The sequence below is a fragment of the Haliotis cracherodii genome, unplaced genomic scaffold, assembly GCF_022045235.1.
Source record: "Haliotis cracherodii isolate W230 unplaced genomic scaffold, xgHalCrac1.p SCAF_9, whole genome shotgun sequence".
Taxonomy (NCBI): domain Eukaryota; kingdom Metazoa; phylum Mollusca; class Gastropoda; order Lepetellida; family Haliotidae; genus Haliotis; species Haliotis cracherodii.
Window position 1 is genome coordinate 36,580,798 of NW_027266343.1, and position 16,413 is coordinate 36,597,210.

General features: G+C 39.5%; 1 protein-coding gene across 1 annotated transcript; it reads right to left on the reverse strand.

The window, feature by feature from the left end:
* Positions 1-1,080: 1,080 nt before the first annotated feature.
* On the reverse strand, positions 1,081-13,712 carry LOC139452521 (transmembrane anterior posterior transformation protein 1 homolog). Its single transcript, XM_071234030.1, has 11 exons — positions 13,527-13,712; positions 12,860-12,990; positions 12,281-12,405; positions 11,624-11,786; positions 10,072-10,207; positions 8,737-8,834; positions 7,662-7,812; positions 5,980-6,089; positions 4,894-4,953; positions 3,397-3,542; positions 1,081-3,011 (listed from the first exon to the last, which is right to left on the reverse strand). Exons 1-11 carry the CDS (start codon positions 13,600-13,602, stop codon positions 2,330-2,332), a joined length of 1,878 nt encoding a protein of 625 aa, XP_071090131.1. The 5' UTR covers positions 13,603-13,712; the 3' UTR covers positions 1,081-2,329.
* Between the last annotated feature and the right edge of the window lie 2,701 nt (positions 13,713-16,413).

Consider the following 16,413-nt stretch of genomic DNA (forward strand, 5'->3'; position numbering starts at 1 on the left):
GAATATAGCTAAAAGCGGCGTAAACCTATACTTACTCTCTTCACTAACAAGTACAATGTCCCCCACCATGATATTGCTGGAATATTGCTAAAAGCGGCGTGACCTATACTCACTCACTCAACAAGGTCTATACTCCAAAGTTCTAGCAAGCTTAAAGGGAGACTATTCTCTGGAGTCTGCTGTCCATCTTCAGTGTAGGTCTAGATGTTGCTATCATGTGTGCCTTGTGTGAAACTGAGATATTGTTTCCATATAATGGCTATCATTTATTTGTCAATTGTCGAGATCATAAAACTTGACTGAGCAAGATCTGTTTAAATGTGACAGCATCCAGCATCCTGTTTATGGAACTCTTGTATACTACATTAAGGTCTTGTGACACCTATGAAAATATTTACGACAGGGTCCTGCGATCGTTTCACAAAGGTCTCTTACCACACTCTCAGCTAAGGCAAGCATTACTTTCCACTACAAACGTGCCGTCTTAACCTTTGCCCTGTAATCCATGTAGTAAGGCAACACACTCAGCCCTTTTCTTGTGATTTAAGACAGTTTGGATAAAAAACTACCCTAAGTTTTATCCTAACTTTGTTAAAGTATTGTATTCTTAAGACAGTTTAATAAAACATAGTGTTACCTTTAAGAGAGGGATGATCTAAAGTTTATGAGACCCTAGGCTTCAAAGAGCTGGGCCCTGGACTGCCAAATGACTCGAGAAAAGTCCCCCTTTAATCAGACATACACACAACACACATCTGCTATGATTTGGTTGGTTTGTTGTTTAACGCCGCACTCAGCAATATTCCAGCTATATGACGGCAGTCTGTAAATAATCGAGTCTGGACTAGACAATCCAGTGATTAATATCATGAGCATCGATCAACGCAATTGGGATTGATGACATGCATCAACCAAGTCAGCGAGCCTTACCACCCTATCCCGATAATCGCCTTTTACGACAAGCATAGTCACCTTTTACAGCAAGCATGGGTTGCTGAGGACCTATTCTACCCCGGAATCTTCACTGGTCACATCTGCTATGAGATCAATCTGGCCATGATGTACTACTCTGACTACCAGTGGTGCACATTACATCAAACTGCCAGTCTACTTAATGCAATGTCTAGATCTAGACTACAAATGCACTTTAGGTGGTGGAGTGTGTCTCACTAAATTCAAAGACAACCTCAACAAAGGCTAGGGGATTGAGAAATTCAAGTGTCATTGATTTTACAAGAGTTCATTGGACTATGGCAGTCCTGACTTTTATATATCAGGGTAGGACAAGGTGTCTGAAATATTCTAGCCCACTGAGATACCATGCCTTAGTTTTTAACATGGATACCCAACTCAGAAACAGTATACTTACTCCGAGCCGACCTGTCATTGTTCTTCCCCTTAATGTCAAGTGCCAGACAGGGTGACACCATTTACCATCTTTTAACGCCAATTTGCATGACGTGGTCAGGGGATTGAAACCATTGACCTTCTGTTCTCATGGGAGATTATTCTTACACAACAAAATCCAACACAAAAATATGTCATAGAAGCTCTGATTACCTTGGACAACAAAAGTAAATATAAAACCATATCCATTTTTGGAAAGAAAGCCTATAAATGATAAAACATATTTCATATGATCAAAATCCTGAATATAAGAGTAACATTCTGTGAATGTTTGAAGCACCACACTCTAAAAGTTAATACAGAAAAACATTTCTTTATCATGTTTATCATGCTTTTTGGGCACACATAGCTGTTCATGCTCATCATCATCATCATCATCATCATCCTCATCCTCATCATGTCCACACATCACCAACACTTAATGCTAATGAAATAAATTATGATGACCAGTGTCAATATGTAGAAATGACGGTCATGTGATACAAAATAGATGTTAAACATAAATGGACCCTCATGATTGTAGATCCCTAAGCGGACAACATTTTGCAAATTCATCACCTCGTCCTCTCATAAGAAAACAAAACATTCTGGCAAATTACCTGGCAAGAATATTTCAATACCTCATCATCATCTTTGGCAAATGTTTGGTGTGGAGCTGTTCTAGTTACTATAGTAACATGACAAACAAACAGAAAAAACACATGACTCGAAGAGCGTTTTCACAAACAGGTACCCTTAAACATAGATTAACATCAGCATAACTTTGGCTTTGGGTATCAGTTGTAAAAAATAATAAAGAATATTTTTGAAACCAGCTTTACAGAAAGTCATTGGAGCTAGGCTCACAAATCCTTAAAAACATTCTAGCAATAATTGTCTTGATAAACAACAGGGGCTAACACCTCTGACACAATGACCAAGACTACCGATACTTCTTTTCCTCCTCAAAGCCATCTACCGGTGACAACATGTCAACATTGTCCATTTGACTCTCAGAGTTGCCATTCCTCTCGACAGCAACAACAGCCTCTGGTTCACTAGGTGCTGTGATGTCATCAAACACAACCTGGTGATTATCACTTTGGTTCCCTTCCTCAGCCTCTACTAACACTTCCTCATTTTCATCATCTTTCTCTTCATCAATAACAATTTCTTCCTCTTTTTCCACATCATCCGAGCTTCTGGTGTGTCTTTGCTTAACAAACAATGAACTGTCACTTCTACACTGTCTTAGTGTCACATGATTAACAGGAGGTGATAACGTCCAATCAGCTTCATCGATACAATCATCATACAAGCCATCATCTGGTTCTGGCAAATCAGCAGGCTTGACACAGTCTACAGATTCTGAAGATGAGAACATGTCACTGGCCACTGTAGTGGCAACAGGGGAGGTAACTATGTCTGGTTCCGGTGAAGGGGAACTGTCAGGAGTGGGGCTACTCTCGAACCCCTTATTGTACTGTCTCTCCTTATTAGGGATCTTCTGGGAATCTACTTCTTGGGACTTTCCTGGTTTCTTCAATTTTGTTTTCTGCTGAGATAATAACCTTGATCCATGACCCAGCAGCACAATGCTCGTGAAGACTTTTAATGTTAACAAGCTGAAAAACAAGAAGACATTTTGTTATGTATATTACATCTTTAAAAATTTGGTTGTGTTTTCAAGGCTAGTACAGCGGAATCACGCAAACCTTATTTCAGTAGACCTCAGAGTTTGAAATGTTTACTACGTTTACATATAAGTATAATGTCAGTTTTATTGAGATCCAATTTGAACCATTGAGAACTGGTTCACAATTATAGCCCTCAAATGTCAATGAGGACGACCATCACTGGATTTTCACTTGTCCTCAGCACAATTTAGTAGTCTCAGGCTAGCAGACTAGTGTGAATTTCGAAGGTTCTTACAACCAGGAAAGGTTGCTGGGGACCAATTCGACCCCGCAATCCCCACGGGGTGACCTAGATTGTAGACAAGACTACTACCAGAAGTAGAAGATGATGAGAGTCAGTATGCCAAAGGCACCAGTCATCTTCAGAGACTTGGAGCAGATCTTGTACAGGAGGCAGGCTAGCGGGAGGGGTGTGAAGCCCATGCGGCGTGAGACTTGGTCAGAATGGTCTGTGAAAGCCTGTGAAACAAAATTGTTGTACAGAACTTGATGTTCCAGTTTTAACATAAAGCAAACTGGTCAAACATGAGTTCTTATGTGGTCTCTTTTAAGGGCAAAACAAATCTTTTCAAGGAGCTTAAAAGAGCAGCTAAAATTGTTTCTCTGCCAATATATATTCTATTCTGATACAAAAATATTTGTCTTTTATTTCATTTGATGCTTTCAGATAATTAAGTTAGTGACTATGGTTTTACACTGCTTTGAGAATGGTTTTTAGAAAAATAACTGAAATAAATTGGAAAACCTTATAAATGTTACTGTATTTGACATAATAAGAGCCCAGGGCGCTCTCAAAATTAGAAATAGGGGGCTCTTATTAGAATATTATTTTGGTAAAAAAAAAACAGTTGAAGGATTTTACTTTTTACAGAATTTAATTGCCCACAATAAAGGGTGCATATAACTCACGAGTGCATATTATACATGAATAAATAAGTTTTGTGTACATTGATCAATCGGAAGGGGTGCTAATTGGGATTGTTCACAAGCCAACATATTAGCAAATGTCGCCCTGGGCGCCTATTAGAGCGGGGCGCTTATTACGTCAAATACAATAATTGTTGATTAAGTGCTCCCTGAAGGCCTGTCAAGATGAAATCTTTCACAAACACCGAGACTAATACTTCTTGGCAATACTTGCAAGCAGCCTTTTCTTTCATGATAGATACTGTGCTACTCATAATAGTATATTATGTCTTCCAGAAAACATTCTACTGATGCTTAAGGTTTACACAAGCTTGACATTGTCATGATTAATATTTTGTTTTATGTATAGTAAGCAATAGCCCAGCTATCATGGCCTGTATACAGTCTATACAGTGTAGGAGATAGCATAAACACGCTGCCATGATACACTGACACATAATCAGCCAGGGTGGACATGTTCTGGTTGCTCTTCCAATAAGCATGAGGCTGCAGGATCGATTCTGCCCCAGGAGATGACTGCCCCAGGAGATGGTGTTTATAGTCATGTTTAAGGTTATTGCACTTATAAAGCAGCAAGGTACATGTGTGACTGCTTGTCTGGACTAATGCTGGTTTTATAGCACTAGCCCACTGATATACCATGCCACAGTTTAACATGGAGAGCCCAACCAGACACAGTATACTGACTCCGAGCCGACCAGTCCTTGTCATATCCCTATTAATGCCGAGCACCAGGAAGGGAAACATCAAGAACCATCTCTTTACGTCTTTTGGTATGATGAGCTCGAGGACTGAACCAACGACCTGGGCTGGCGTTTCATCAACTAGACCAGCGAGGCAGTCTCTCAGGACCTCAAGGATCACCCTGTCTCTTAATGCTTACATGTTTCTGCCTGCTTGTCACCATGTCCTGAACCAGGTTGATTGTAAACTCTTTGTATGCCTGTACAAGGAAGGAATATGTTAAAGAATGCAAAATAAGGCTTATGGAAAATGTTTCGTCAATATACATTCAGATAATTCACAAAGATAGGTTGGACATGTTACTGCGAGACTTGTCATCATCTTGAATCAAGCCAAAAAATGTGTATGAAGGTAAGGTAGTAAACAGATTTTCTGCAGTATTTTAACACAACAGAGAAATGTGAAACGAAGAAAATAAATTATGATTCAACATGTAATTTACATCTTCCCGAGGCAAGGGCGTTAACTGACTATAAAAGACCAGTTTCCACCCTTGCTGAACTAGGCTGGAATTTCAAGGCTTCATCATAGCATCACCAGTGGCTATTATGAATTATGTCCCTTCTATTGACAATCAGATTCCATCTCTCATATCACTTGCATTTGTTTCAAACAAAATGGCGACACCCAGTCAAGACGATCTGATCGATAATCAAGATCTTTCTTATAATATATTGGGTCTTACCTCGCGAAGTGCATCAAATCATTTGTGTACCTTGATTAAATCATGAAAAGATTTGAAAAATATAACTGGATGTTAATTTCTTCACACGATTTTGATTGGACTATGCATAGACTCATTAGTCCAGCCAAAATATAACTCCATGATTCCAGCCTAGTTCGGTAAGGGTGGAAACTGGACTTTTAAGTCAATTAACTTGCCTCGGGAAAACATATCAGAAAGGTTATCATTAGACTAACATTAAGTCCCCAAAATAACGTCACATAATTGAAAAAATATAGAGTTACCAAAGAAGTACTCAAATCCAAATGAAGCCCAAATGGTAGCTTTATTTCAGGCTAGAGCTTAAGCAATCTAGACTTCACAAATCATTCTAGTCTTGAGATGGATTCATTTTTTTAATTATTCTCTAGGGCCCAGGAGACTAGGCTATGTATGTGAGAAGTTGAACACTTTTAGGAGAGTCATGCTCAATACTATTTTGTATTTTCATCCATTTCAGTAGATTCCAGTCAATTAATACTCTGTGAAAAGACCACTAACATCAGAGGAGATCTCATTGAACTTGGTGATGAATGCATGCTTGACCCAGTCCACAACAAACTCAGCCAGGAGGACGAGGACAACATCTGGCAGAATGACCACCAGGTGATCTGTGGAATATCATGTTACCATGGTTACAAGACAAACAACAAAGGACTGTGCACAAGTGGAATCAAATATACCTGGGATTTGAACGAAAGAGTGAAAGACATGGAGTCCTTGTAATTAGGCTAAAGAAAATAATAGTCTTGGTTCTCAGCCGCTGCCCATATCTTCATAAAGTTCACTGCATGTATCGTTTTTGTTTCCGTTTTCAATTTTTTTTGTGCATTGTGTTTAAGTATTCAGATTTTTAAATGTTTTTGAAAATGGAAATGAAAACAAAACATGCTGCATACTTTATGATAATGCAGGTGGTGCCTGAGAACCAAGACTATTTTGTTTTTTAGATTTAACAAAGAAGGTCCCTTGATTCAAATAATAAGTCAGGAAACCAAGAGGACCCCCCCACACACACACTTTCCTGATTGGCTGACAATAGGTGTGGTTTGCGTTGCATTATTGTGCTAAACAATATCACTGATTTCGTATTTTTTCAACAGCTGTTTGTGTGTTGATAATTAAACAAGCAATCTGTGTAGGTATTATCGATTATGGAGTTATTTATAAGGTCTGATTTCAACATTTTTGCATTTATGGAATTATTAACATAAAAACAAGTGTGGACTCCGGTGTTTATATTTAATCTTTCATAAATGCAACAAATATGAAAGTCAATTCTTATATGGATGAAACGTATCATGTTGGCTGACATTCAGTCACTATGTGTGATGAGTAATACCACAAGAAACTAGGCAGCCCATTAACCATGAATCTATATGACCCTATCAGATTTAGTAGTTCTTTCCTTACTATGAGGGTCTTGTGGTCTTGCTCGTCAGTCCGATAACCCGGGTTCGATTCCAGACATGGGCACAATGTGTGAAGCCCATATCTGGTGTCCCCCGCCGTGATATTGCTGGAATATTGCTAAAAGTGACGTAAAACCTCACTCACTCTCTACTTACTTTTAGATTCTCTCTTTTTCATATTCTTACGATAGTCCTGTCAATGTTTTTTTGCTTAATGCTGCACCCAGCAATATTCATGCTACATGATGGTGGTCTGTAAATAATATAGTCAGGACCAGACAATCCAGTGACCTAACACCATGGGCATTGATCTACGCAACTGGGACGCGATGACATACATCACCCAAGTTGGCGAGTCACCGGATCCCATTAGTCGCCTCTCACTACAATCATGGGACCCATGAACATCCAGGTAGAGAATAGGTCTTCAGCAACCCATATGCATCATAACAGACGACTGTGCTTATTGTACGAGGCGACTAACAGGATAAGGCTGTCTGACTTGCGGACTTTGTTGATGCATGTTATTGTATCCCAATGGCATAGATCGATGCTCATGATGTCAATCACTGGTTATCTGACCCAGACTTGATTATTTACTGACTGGAATATTACTGAGCGTGGCATTAAACAACAAACAAACAACAGACATGGGACGCTGGAATATTACTGAGCGTGGCATTAAACAACAAACAAACAACAGACATGGGATGCTGCAGACCAATTCTAACACGGATTTATGGATAGTATGTCAGCTGCAAAAGAACTCACCAGGGTTCCAGGCAAACTCGGCCATGTTCCTGATAAAGACGATGCCTAGCAGTATACAGTAGTGGAACCTCTCTTTCACATCACTGCAGGAGATCTGGAACAGGTTGTTCTTGTCCACACGCTTGAATAGGCTGCCCTTGATCTCCACAAACTGAAAACACATGTATATAGAAGCAAGATTCTAACATGTTATTCTGATGGCTGCACTCATGCTTCTGATAACTGGACAAAATTTCATTATTTTATGTGTAATATCACAGCAGGGGTCGTCAAAAATGGGGTACTACCGGAGTCCCCCTATCGCATGAGACCAACCCACAGAGGATGCTTTTCTCAAACATGTTCATGTGATAAACCCTTCGAGTGTCTCTTTTTCATGAGATCAACCAATAAAATCCACTTTCTGGTGAGATCAACACAAAGAGGGCCTCTTTTCCATGAGAACAACCTACAGACTGTAACAGAGGGACTTTTCCATGAGACCAAACTATAGACTGTAATAGAGGGCCTTTTTTCACAAGACAACCTGCAAACTGTAATAATGGGCATCTATATGGTGAGATCTCACAGACTGTAAAAATGGGCCTCCATTTAGTGAGATCAACCCACAGACTGTAAAAATGGGCCTCTATATGGTGAGATCAACCCACAGACTGTAATAATGGCCTCTATATGGTGAGATCAACCCACAGACTGTAATAATGGCCTCTATATGGTCAGATCAACCCACAGACTGTAATAATGGGCATCTATATGGTGAGATCAACCCACAGACTGTAACAGTGGGCCTCGATAAAGTGAGATCAACCCATGGACTGTAATAATAGGCCTCTATATGGTGAGATCTCACAGACTGTAAAAATGGGCCTCCATTTAGTGAGATCAACCAACAGACTGTAAAAATGGGCCTCTATATGGTGAGATCAACCCACAGACTGTAATAATGGGCCTCTAAATGGTGAGATCAACCCATGGACTGTACTAGTGGTCCTCTATATGGTGAGATCAACCCACAGACTGTAACAGTGGTCCTCTATTTGATGGTACACCTACATTTGAGGCTGCTCCTACTTACGTTGTTGGACATCATGATGGTGAGGAGTGCCTTGTTGTGGGAGTTGAAGGCAACATTGAGGACCGTGGCCTGGGACAGGATCAGCATTGTGTGCATCACTGCAGCTCAGTTAACAGTAAATAACATAGCAGGCTCTTGTTATGTACATGAGGGAGGGAACTGGTTTGAATGCCCCCTACAACATTACTTCAGTTATATCCTGGCCTGTCCCCTTGATGTGACAGGAAGTGATGCAGTTCTCAGACGTTTACCACTTTTGGTAAACATGCACAGTTAGGGTGCTGACAAACCTACAAACATAATCGGGGTGAACCAGGATTCAATCCTATGACCCCATGGTTCTGGCATGCCCAAGGGATGCAACTAAGTAAAGCGAATTACAACGCCCTAGATGACTGGGCCATCCATGCCCCCTCATCTTATATACCTGGGCCCCTTTCACAAAGCGAATGTATTGCTATGACTGTCGTAAGACTATGTTATAGTATGGGAGCTACGATAGTCATTGTGCAATAATCGCTATTTAAAAGAGGGCCCAGGTATGTATGTTGGAACCACACCGATTCTGCCTCAATGACACAGTGGTGTTTCAGAGTTACATCATGAATATTAGTGAGAAATTACATCACAACCAGTACATTTTTTCTTGTCAATGATGTTAATGACATGACCTGAAAATATTGGCATTTTCATGTGTGGGGAACTTGTGCCTGACACTAATGGTATTCTGAAGACAAGTACAATTTCAGTGCCCTTATATGTTATTGTTATTCGGGCCAGTAAACATTTCACGTTAATTTCTACAGCTGTACATGTACAATGCACTAAGGTTTGTTTCTTTTCAATAATCCAGAAAAATGAAGACAGTCTGTAAATAATGGACCAGACAATCTAGTGATCAATATTGTGAACACTGATCCACGCATGGTGACCATCAATCAACCAAGTGACCGAGCCTGACCAACTGATTTGGTTGACTCTTAAGACCAGCTTAGTTTGTTTTTTTTGTTTAACGCCGCACTCAGCAATATTCCAGCTGTATGACGGAGGTCTGTAAATAATCGAGACTGGACCAGACAATCCAGTGATTGACATCATGAGCATCGATCCATGCAATTGGGATACAATGACATGCATCAACCTAGTCAGCAAGCCTGATCATCCGATCCTGTTAGTCTCCTCTTACAACAGAATTGTCACCTTTTACGGCAAGCATGGGTTGCTGAAGACCTATTCTACACGGATCTTCATGGGTCAAGACCAGCTTAGGTTGCTGAGGCTATTCTAACCCAGAATCCCCACAGCGTTCAATGCACAGTGACTATCCAAGGATACAGACATAGACAATGGCCAGGAGAAGGTGAGGCACGACCCCAACATGTTCCCGCTTCTTGCCCCGGGGCTCCGTGGCCGTCCAAAACAGAGCATCAAGAATATCCTGGCCAAATCCTGAGAACAGTCGGTCACAGACCTGAAAAATATACACAAAGATATCACTTGTGACCAACTCGTGTTATTCTGGGACAAGCCGAAGACCGACTCATGCCCCTCTCATGGCCATTTTTGCGACCGGGTTCTGTCTTAGCGCAAACGGGCATGCCTAAAACAATTGTCAACCCGTTGGTTAACATATATTTCTCCATATATTATATATATTTCAGATGCAATTTAAAGCACATCGGGACGTGTGGAATTATACAGTATGATTGAACACATGTAACTGTGTCTGGGGTATATTTTTAGATGCAAGACATATGTGAAATCAAAAATCATTTCTGAGGGATTCTTTGACAAAGAACTTGAAATCATGCGCACATTCTAATTGGTTTGTCGTATTTCCGCACATAACATTCTTCTTGCGGGTTACGGAAAGGGGCGAGTGGTGACAAATGACAAAGATATATAGTTCAAAGACTGTATTTAAGCCTGTACACACAGGAAGTAACATCAGTCTGGGACTTTTATAGTCTAGCAATATTCTGTTTGGTCTATTGAGATCAGCTAAAAATCCATATGATAACACTACAATGTACAAAAAATGATGCTAAGTGCTAAATTTGGGCAACGGACTCAAACAAGTCATTTGGCATAGACTGTGTTATATGTACATTTATTAATATGTATACCGTAACAAATATTGAACACCGAGTTCTTAGATCATGTAGATGTACAGAAGTAGCTGTTTCAGCCATTGAATCTGGCGCTAAACTATCATACTCAAAAGAAGTTCAGGACCACTCGCTTCTTTCGTATTACTACAGTTAATCTGTCAGACCATATTATCAATCTTTAAGCTGCAAAATAAAACTTGAATGTTTCTTGGCCATTTTTATTTTCACAATTATAATGGAGTGCTTACTTTTTCAATTTTCCTTCAAAACATACAAGGGAGGTCAACATTTATCATGCTTATTTTCTTTACTAAAATTGAGGATTTTAGGCTTTGATCAAGTTGATAGCACATGACTATGTGACTAATCCACTAATTGTTTGCAGAATCCAGCGTTCATGAACACTGTAATTAACAGTTTTTTAAGTGATATCCCCCCTTGTTTCAGCCTGACTGTTAATGTTCCATTGGAGAATTATGGTTAGAAGGGGACTACACTCCACACCTGGCGCCAAGGTCTGCAAATGGTCTAGCATTTGTTCAGACATTGTAATTAGCGACCAGTCTCAATCTGATGAATTGTCTATGTTTAGTAGAGTAATCATCCAATTTCAGATTGATGTACATCATAAAATTTGAGACAAACAAGGTCTTGGAATGACTTAATTCAAAGTTGCTAGACTGCCAATTAGCCCATGCTTGGCGTCACATATATATGTCTGATATAGCAAGAAATATTTATTAATATGAACATAAATATTGTATACAAGCTCTCACATCCAACATATTGTAGAAGACGTAGAGTTTGATAACGGACTGCCCTCGCACAAGGTGGTACATCATGGACGTGTCGATGTAGTTGATGACGAAGATGCATACGAGGAGAATGATGCCCTTCAAGAGATCACAGATGTGTGCTGACTCCAGATAGCGCTTAGATCTGTGACAATCATGTGATATTTTCAGAGTATTTTCAGTGCATTTACATTGTGATATACCATACCATGATTTTACACCATAATTAGAATTCATTGTACTTTCATTGCAACTTGTATAAAGAGTATGTATTCAGAGCAACACATCCTTGTTGTCATGGTTAATACACGAATAAAGACAAAAAAAACAGAATAAATATGACAGAGGCTTCTATCAAATGTAAAAGAGTACCCTCACTAAACACTTTCAAGGTCAAATAGGATATCATGCCATTATTATGACTATAATGATAGTTTTTGTTACATTGGTCGGACAATAATAACTGTCCTCTTATCATTATGATCATTCCTATGGGATAATCCAGGAGTAGCATCCTGTATGAGAACTTGATGTCTGTAACTGATTGCTGTGAAGATGCCACAAGATGGGATGAATGATCATGATGATGAAGAGTATCAGACGACTCCTACTGCTCTGTAACCCCTTAACACAACTCACCCTGCTGTGAATATACCACATGGATGTGTGAAGAGCCGCAGCAAGGCCATGAGTATTCTCAGTGGCAGGAATGTGAAGATGAACAGGAATGCGTCCAGGCATTGGAAGAACCCATACATGCAAAACTAAAACATATCATAGATAAACATATACACAAGATAGGGCAACACAGACAAATAAAATTAATATCAACTCATGGTAAAAAAGACTAGTTATCCTTATAAAATAAGTTATATATATATATATATATATATATAAGATATTTAACTACTTAATCAGATAAACATGATGAAATACCTTTTATTGGAAAGATATATATGATACATCGTTGATACAAATATTATTTATCACTAATCACTGATACATATATCTATCACCAGTCATCATCTGTAAGCTGGCACAATCGGAAAAAATTCATCCAATATCTCGCTCAGTGCTAACACACTTTATACAATATCCTATAATTGAAATGATTCACATTACTGCTTCACATTAATGTTAATAAGATACTGCTGTTCCATTTCATCTTCCTGTGTATCAAATGACAGTATATATGTACAAATCAATTAATAGTAATACCTTTTCCAGTTCTCTGGGAGTTTTCATGAATGTGTAGACTCTTTCTCTACGTTCTGTATACTTCGACTCATCACGCTCTAGAAGGTAGCCTCTTGTCAACTCAGATGTAACATATTTCAATACAGAGATACCTGCAGATTAAATGAATCCATACAATAACAATAATGCTGTCAAAAGATGGCAGCATGTGGCTCATAATCAATAAATAATAAATATCATGATTATGAAAATTGATTTATGTAACACTGTATTCTCTAAAAGGTTATGGAGGCCAAATGATTGAAATATTATAAGTTATCTTGAATTTAGCTCTGGCACACAATATCCAACACAGGTATGTAAATAGCAAAATCACAAAATAAGCGAAACAGTGCATGATATCATCAGGTGGCAACTGTCATTTCCACACAGTGACATGTCATGGCATTTGTACAAACTACAATATTGGTTGTGTGTACTATTACTTTTCTGATTAAATTCATCAATGGATAAATCTTTTACTGCAAATCACGCATTTTGTGTCAGTGGTTTAAAAAGGGCCACAGAGGTTTAGATGCCACATACCTGATCGACAACGGTCCCCCGACAACGTGTATGAGGCAATAAACACAAACGCTTTAAAAAAAAAAATGTATCGTACAAAAAAACAAACGCCGAAGTAAATTACCTGCAGGTTGAGGTGAATGTCCCTCAAATTCTTCTTGCTCACCGCTGGGAGGCGTGTGTTTGTTTTCCTCTTGCATGTCTAAGTCGTCTTTTATGTTACTAAGCAGTAAATGCCTTCACCAAGACATTTGTTATGGTAAAAAATCAATTAAATGTCAAGTTTTCATTTCGTCCACATAGAGCGGAAGTGGAACATTTTACAACTTAACTGAAGAAGAGCTCTTTCCGATAATCAGAAAAATGGGAGTAACCTCCCTTGAACTACACCTCATTAAAACAAACGAAGCCAACATAAAATATCCTAATCGGCATTTGGAATTTGTTTTATCCCATATCATGACTGCAATACACACTTTTGAATTTCACGACACTTACTTTCTTCAGGTGAGTAATTTGAGAAGATGTACAGTAATGGCAGCACATCTGATGGAGTAGAGTTAAAATTGAACGATTTACTAAATTGAAATTTAGGTATGCCGTGGCAATGTAATCAGAGACCGATTGAGAGATGTAAAAAATATGTTAATTATAACCTCTAATTGCAGTGCCATCTTATCCCAAACCGAGACTGGATGACTTTCTAGAGTCTGCTCACAGTCTATAACTGGGACCAGAGAGTCTCTGCAGGTGGTGTAGACTCTTTTATGACTCTTACAATTTAATATGCTTTTTGATTATATCTATATCCCCAATTTAGAAAACCCTTCATTGCGAAATGATTTTCCTGTCAAAGCCAGCCCCATTGTGTTTTGTATGTGCACAAAACAAGTAAACAAATATTGTGTTCCTGATACAATTTTATTAAAAAGTCAAATGAATTATCTTGCGTAATGGTTCCTCGAGTGATGAATTGAGAACACCATGATAAATGGGTTTTAATTGTTTTAAAGTTTAAGTTGTGGATAAGATATTTGATGCATTTCACAAGACTCTATCTAAAAGCAGAGTACACCCACTCAACAACGCCAACGAGGTGTTAGTCTATTCATTTGACCTCGCAAAAGCTTTCAGAGGGGAACTTTTTTTCTTGTAACTATTTTATTTTCCTGCGTAGTGTTTGTTTTTCCCATGCTGTGTAGTGATGTATATGAAACAAACACATCGCGAACTAATACAATGCAAGAGTTTATTTTGTCACTGAGGTACTCTGTTAGATGTGATTCAAACGACCTTGTGGATACAAATGTGTGCGGTTGAGTGATATATTACGAGCGCTTCAGACGGTGCAATTATGCTTGTGTTGCTGTTTGCGGTCAATCAAATGTCAAACCATAAATGGCAAATTGGGGATATATTCGAATAATTTATCTAGACGGTTCTGAGACTAAATGAGATCTCAGTCGGATTATCATTAATGTCTAACAGTTAGACGTAGCAGACAATAACCTTTTGAACTTTCGAAGGAGCCCGAAGGGATTGTCGTTTTACAAAGATTGTTGAGTGAGACAGTTGGGTTTAAGCCATTTTGAACTTGATTCCAATCCAGCCTGTCAGCTTTATGTAGAAGGAAAGCAGGACTGGTCAAAGGAAACGTCAGTTGAATAGAATGTATTCATTTATTTAATATTCAGTTTGCATAATTTAATAAACACTTCAATTGCGATATTCCTTGAGACTAGGCAAACAGCAACTTCCTGTGATTAGTGGTGCTATTGGCTGGATGGACTGGGCGGATGGAGTGTTGGTAATTCCTGACATGGATGGGCGCGTTCGCTATTGGTTGTTAGTTGTTCAACGGGGGCCTGTACATAACTGATCCTGGACCAGACAGTCCTGTGGTTGATATAATGAGCAAGGATACTTGCCGCCGGGGTACGATGACAAGCAATCAACCAGCGAGCTTGACCACCCGATCCTTGAAGTCGCGTCATACGATGCAAATGGTGTATGTGTCTCTTTGTGCTACTTATGTGCTGTGTCTGTTCTATGTGTCACCTGGAGAACACGTGCTGTGTATGTTCTATGTGTCATCTCGAGAACACGTGCTGTGTCTGTTCTATTTGTCGCCTTGAGAACACGTGCTGTGTCTGTTCTATGTGTCACCTGGAGAACATGTGCTGTGTCTGTTCTTTGTGTCATCTCGAGAACACGTGCTGTGTCTGTTCTATGTGTCGCCTCGAGAACATGTGCTGTGTCTTTTCTATGTGTCACCTTGAGAACATGTGCTGTGTATGTTCTATGTGTCATCTCGAGAACACGTGCTGTGTCTGTTCTATGTGTCGCCTCGAGAACATGTGCTGTGTCTTTTCTATGTGTCACCTCGAGAACACGTGCTGTGTCTGTTCTATGTGTCACCTCGAGAACACGTGCTGTGTCTGTGTATGTTCTATGTGTCACCTCGAGAACATGTGCTGTGTCTGTTCTATGTGTCGCCTCGAGAACATGTGCTGTGTCTTTTCTATGTGTCACCTCGAGAACACGTACTGTGTCTGTTCTATGTGTCACCTCGAGAACATGTGCTGTGTATGTTCTATGTGTCACCTCGAGAACATGTGCTGTGTATGTTCTATGTGTCATCTCGAGAACACGTGCTGTGTCTGTTCTATGTGTCGCCTCGAGAACACGTGCTGTGCCTGTTCTATGTGTCACCTCGAGAACACGTGCTGTGTCTTTTCTATGTGTCACCTTGAGAACATGTGCTGTGTATGTTCTATGTGTCACCTCGAGAACATGTGCTGTGTATGTTCTATGTGTCGCCTCGAGAACATGTGCTGTGTCTTTTCTATGTGTCACCTCGAGAACACGTACTGTGTCTGTTCTATGTGTCACCTCGAGAACATGTGCTGTGTCTGTGTATGTTCTATGTGTCACCTCGAGAACATGTGCTGTGTCTGTTCTATGTGTCACCTCGAGAACATGTGCTGTGTCTGTTCTATGTGTCACCTCGA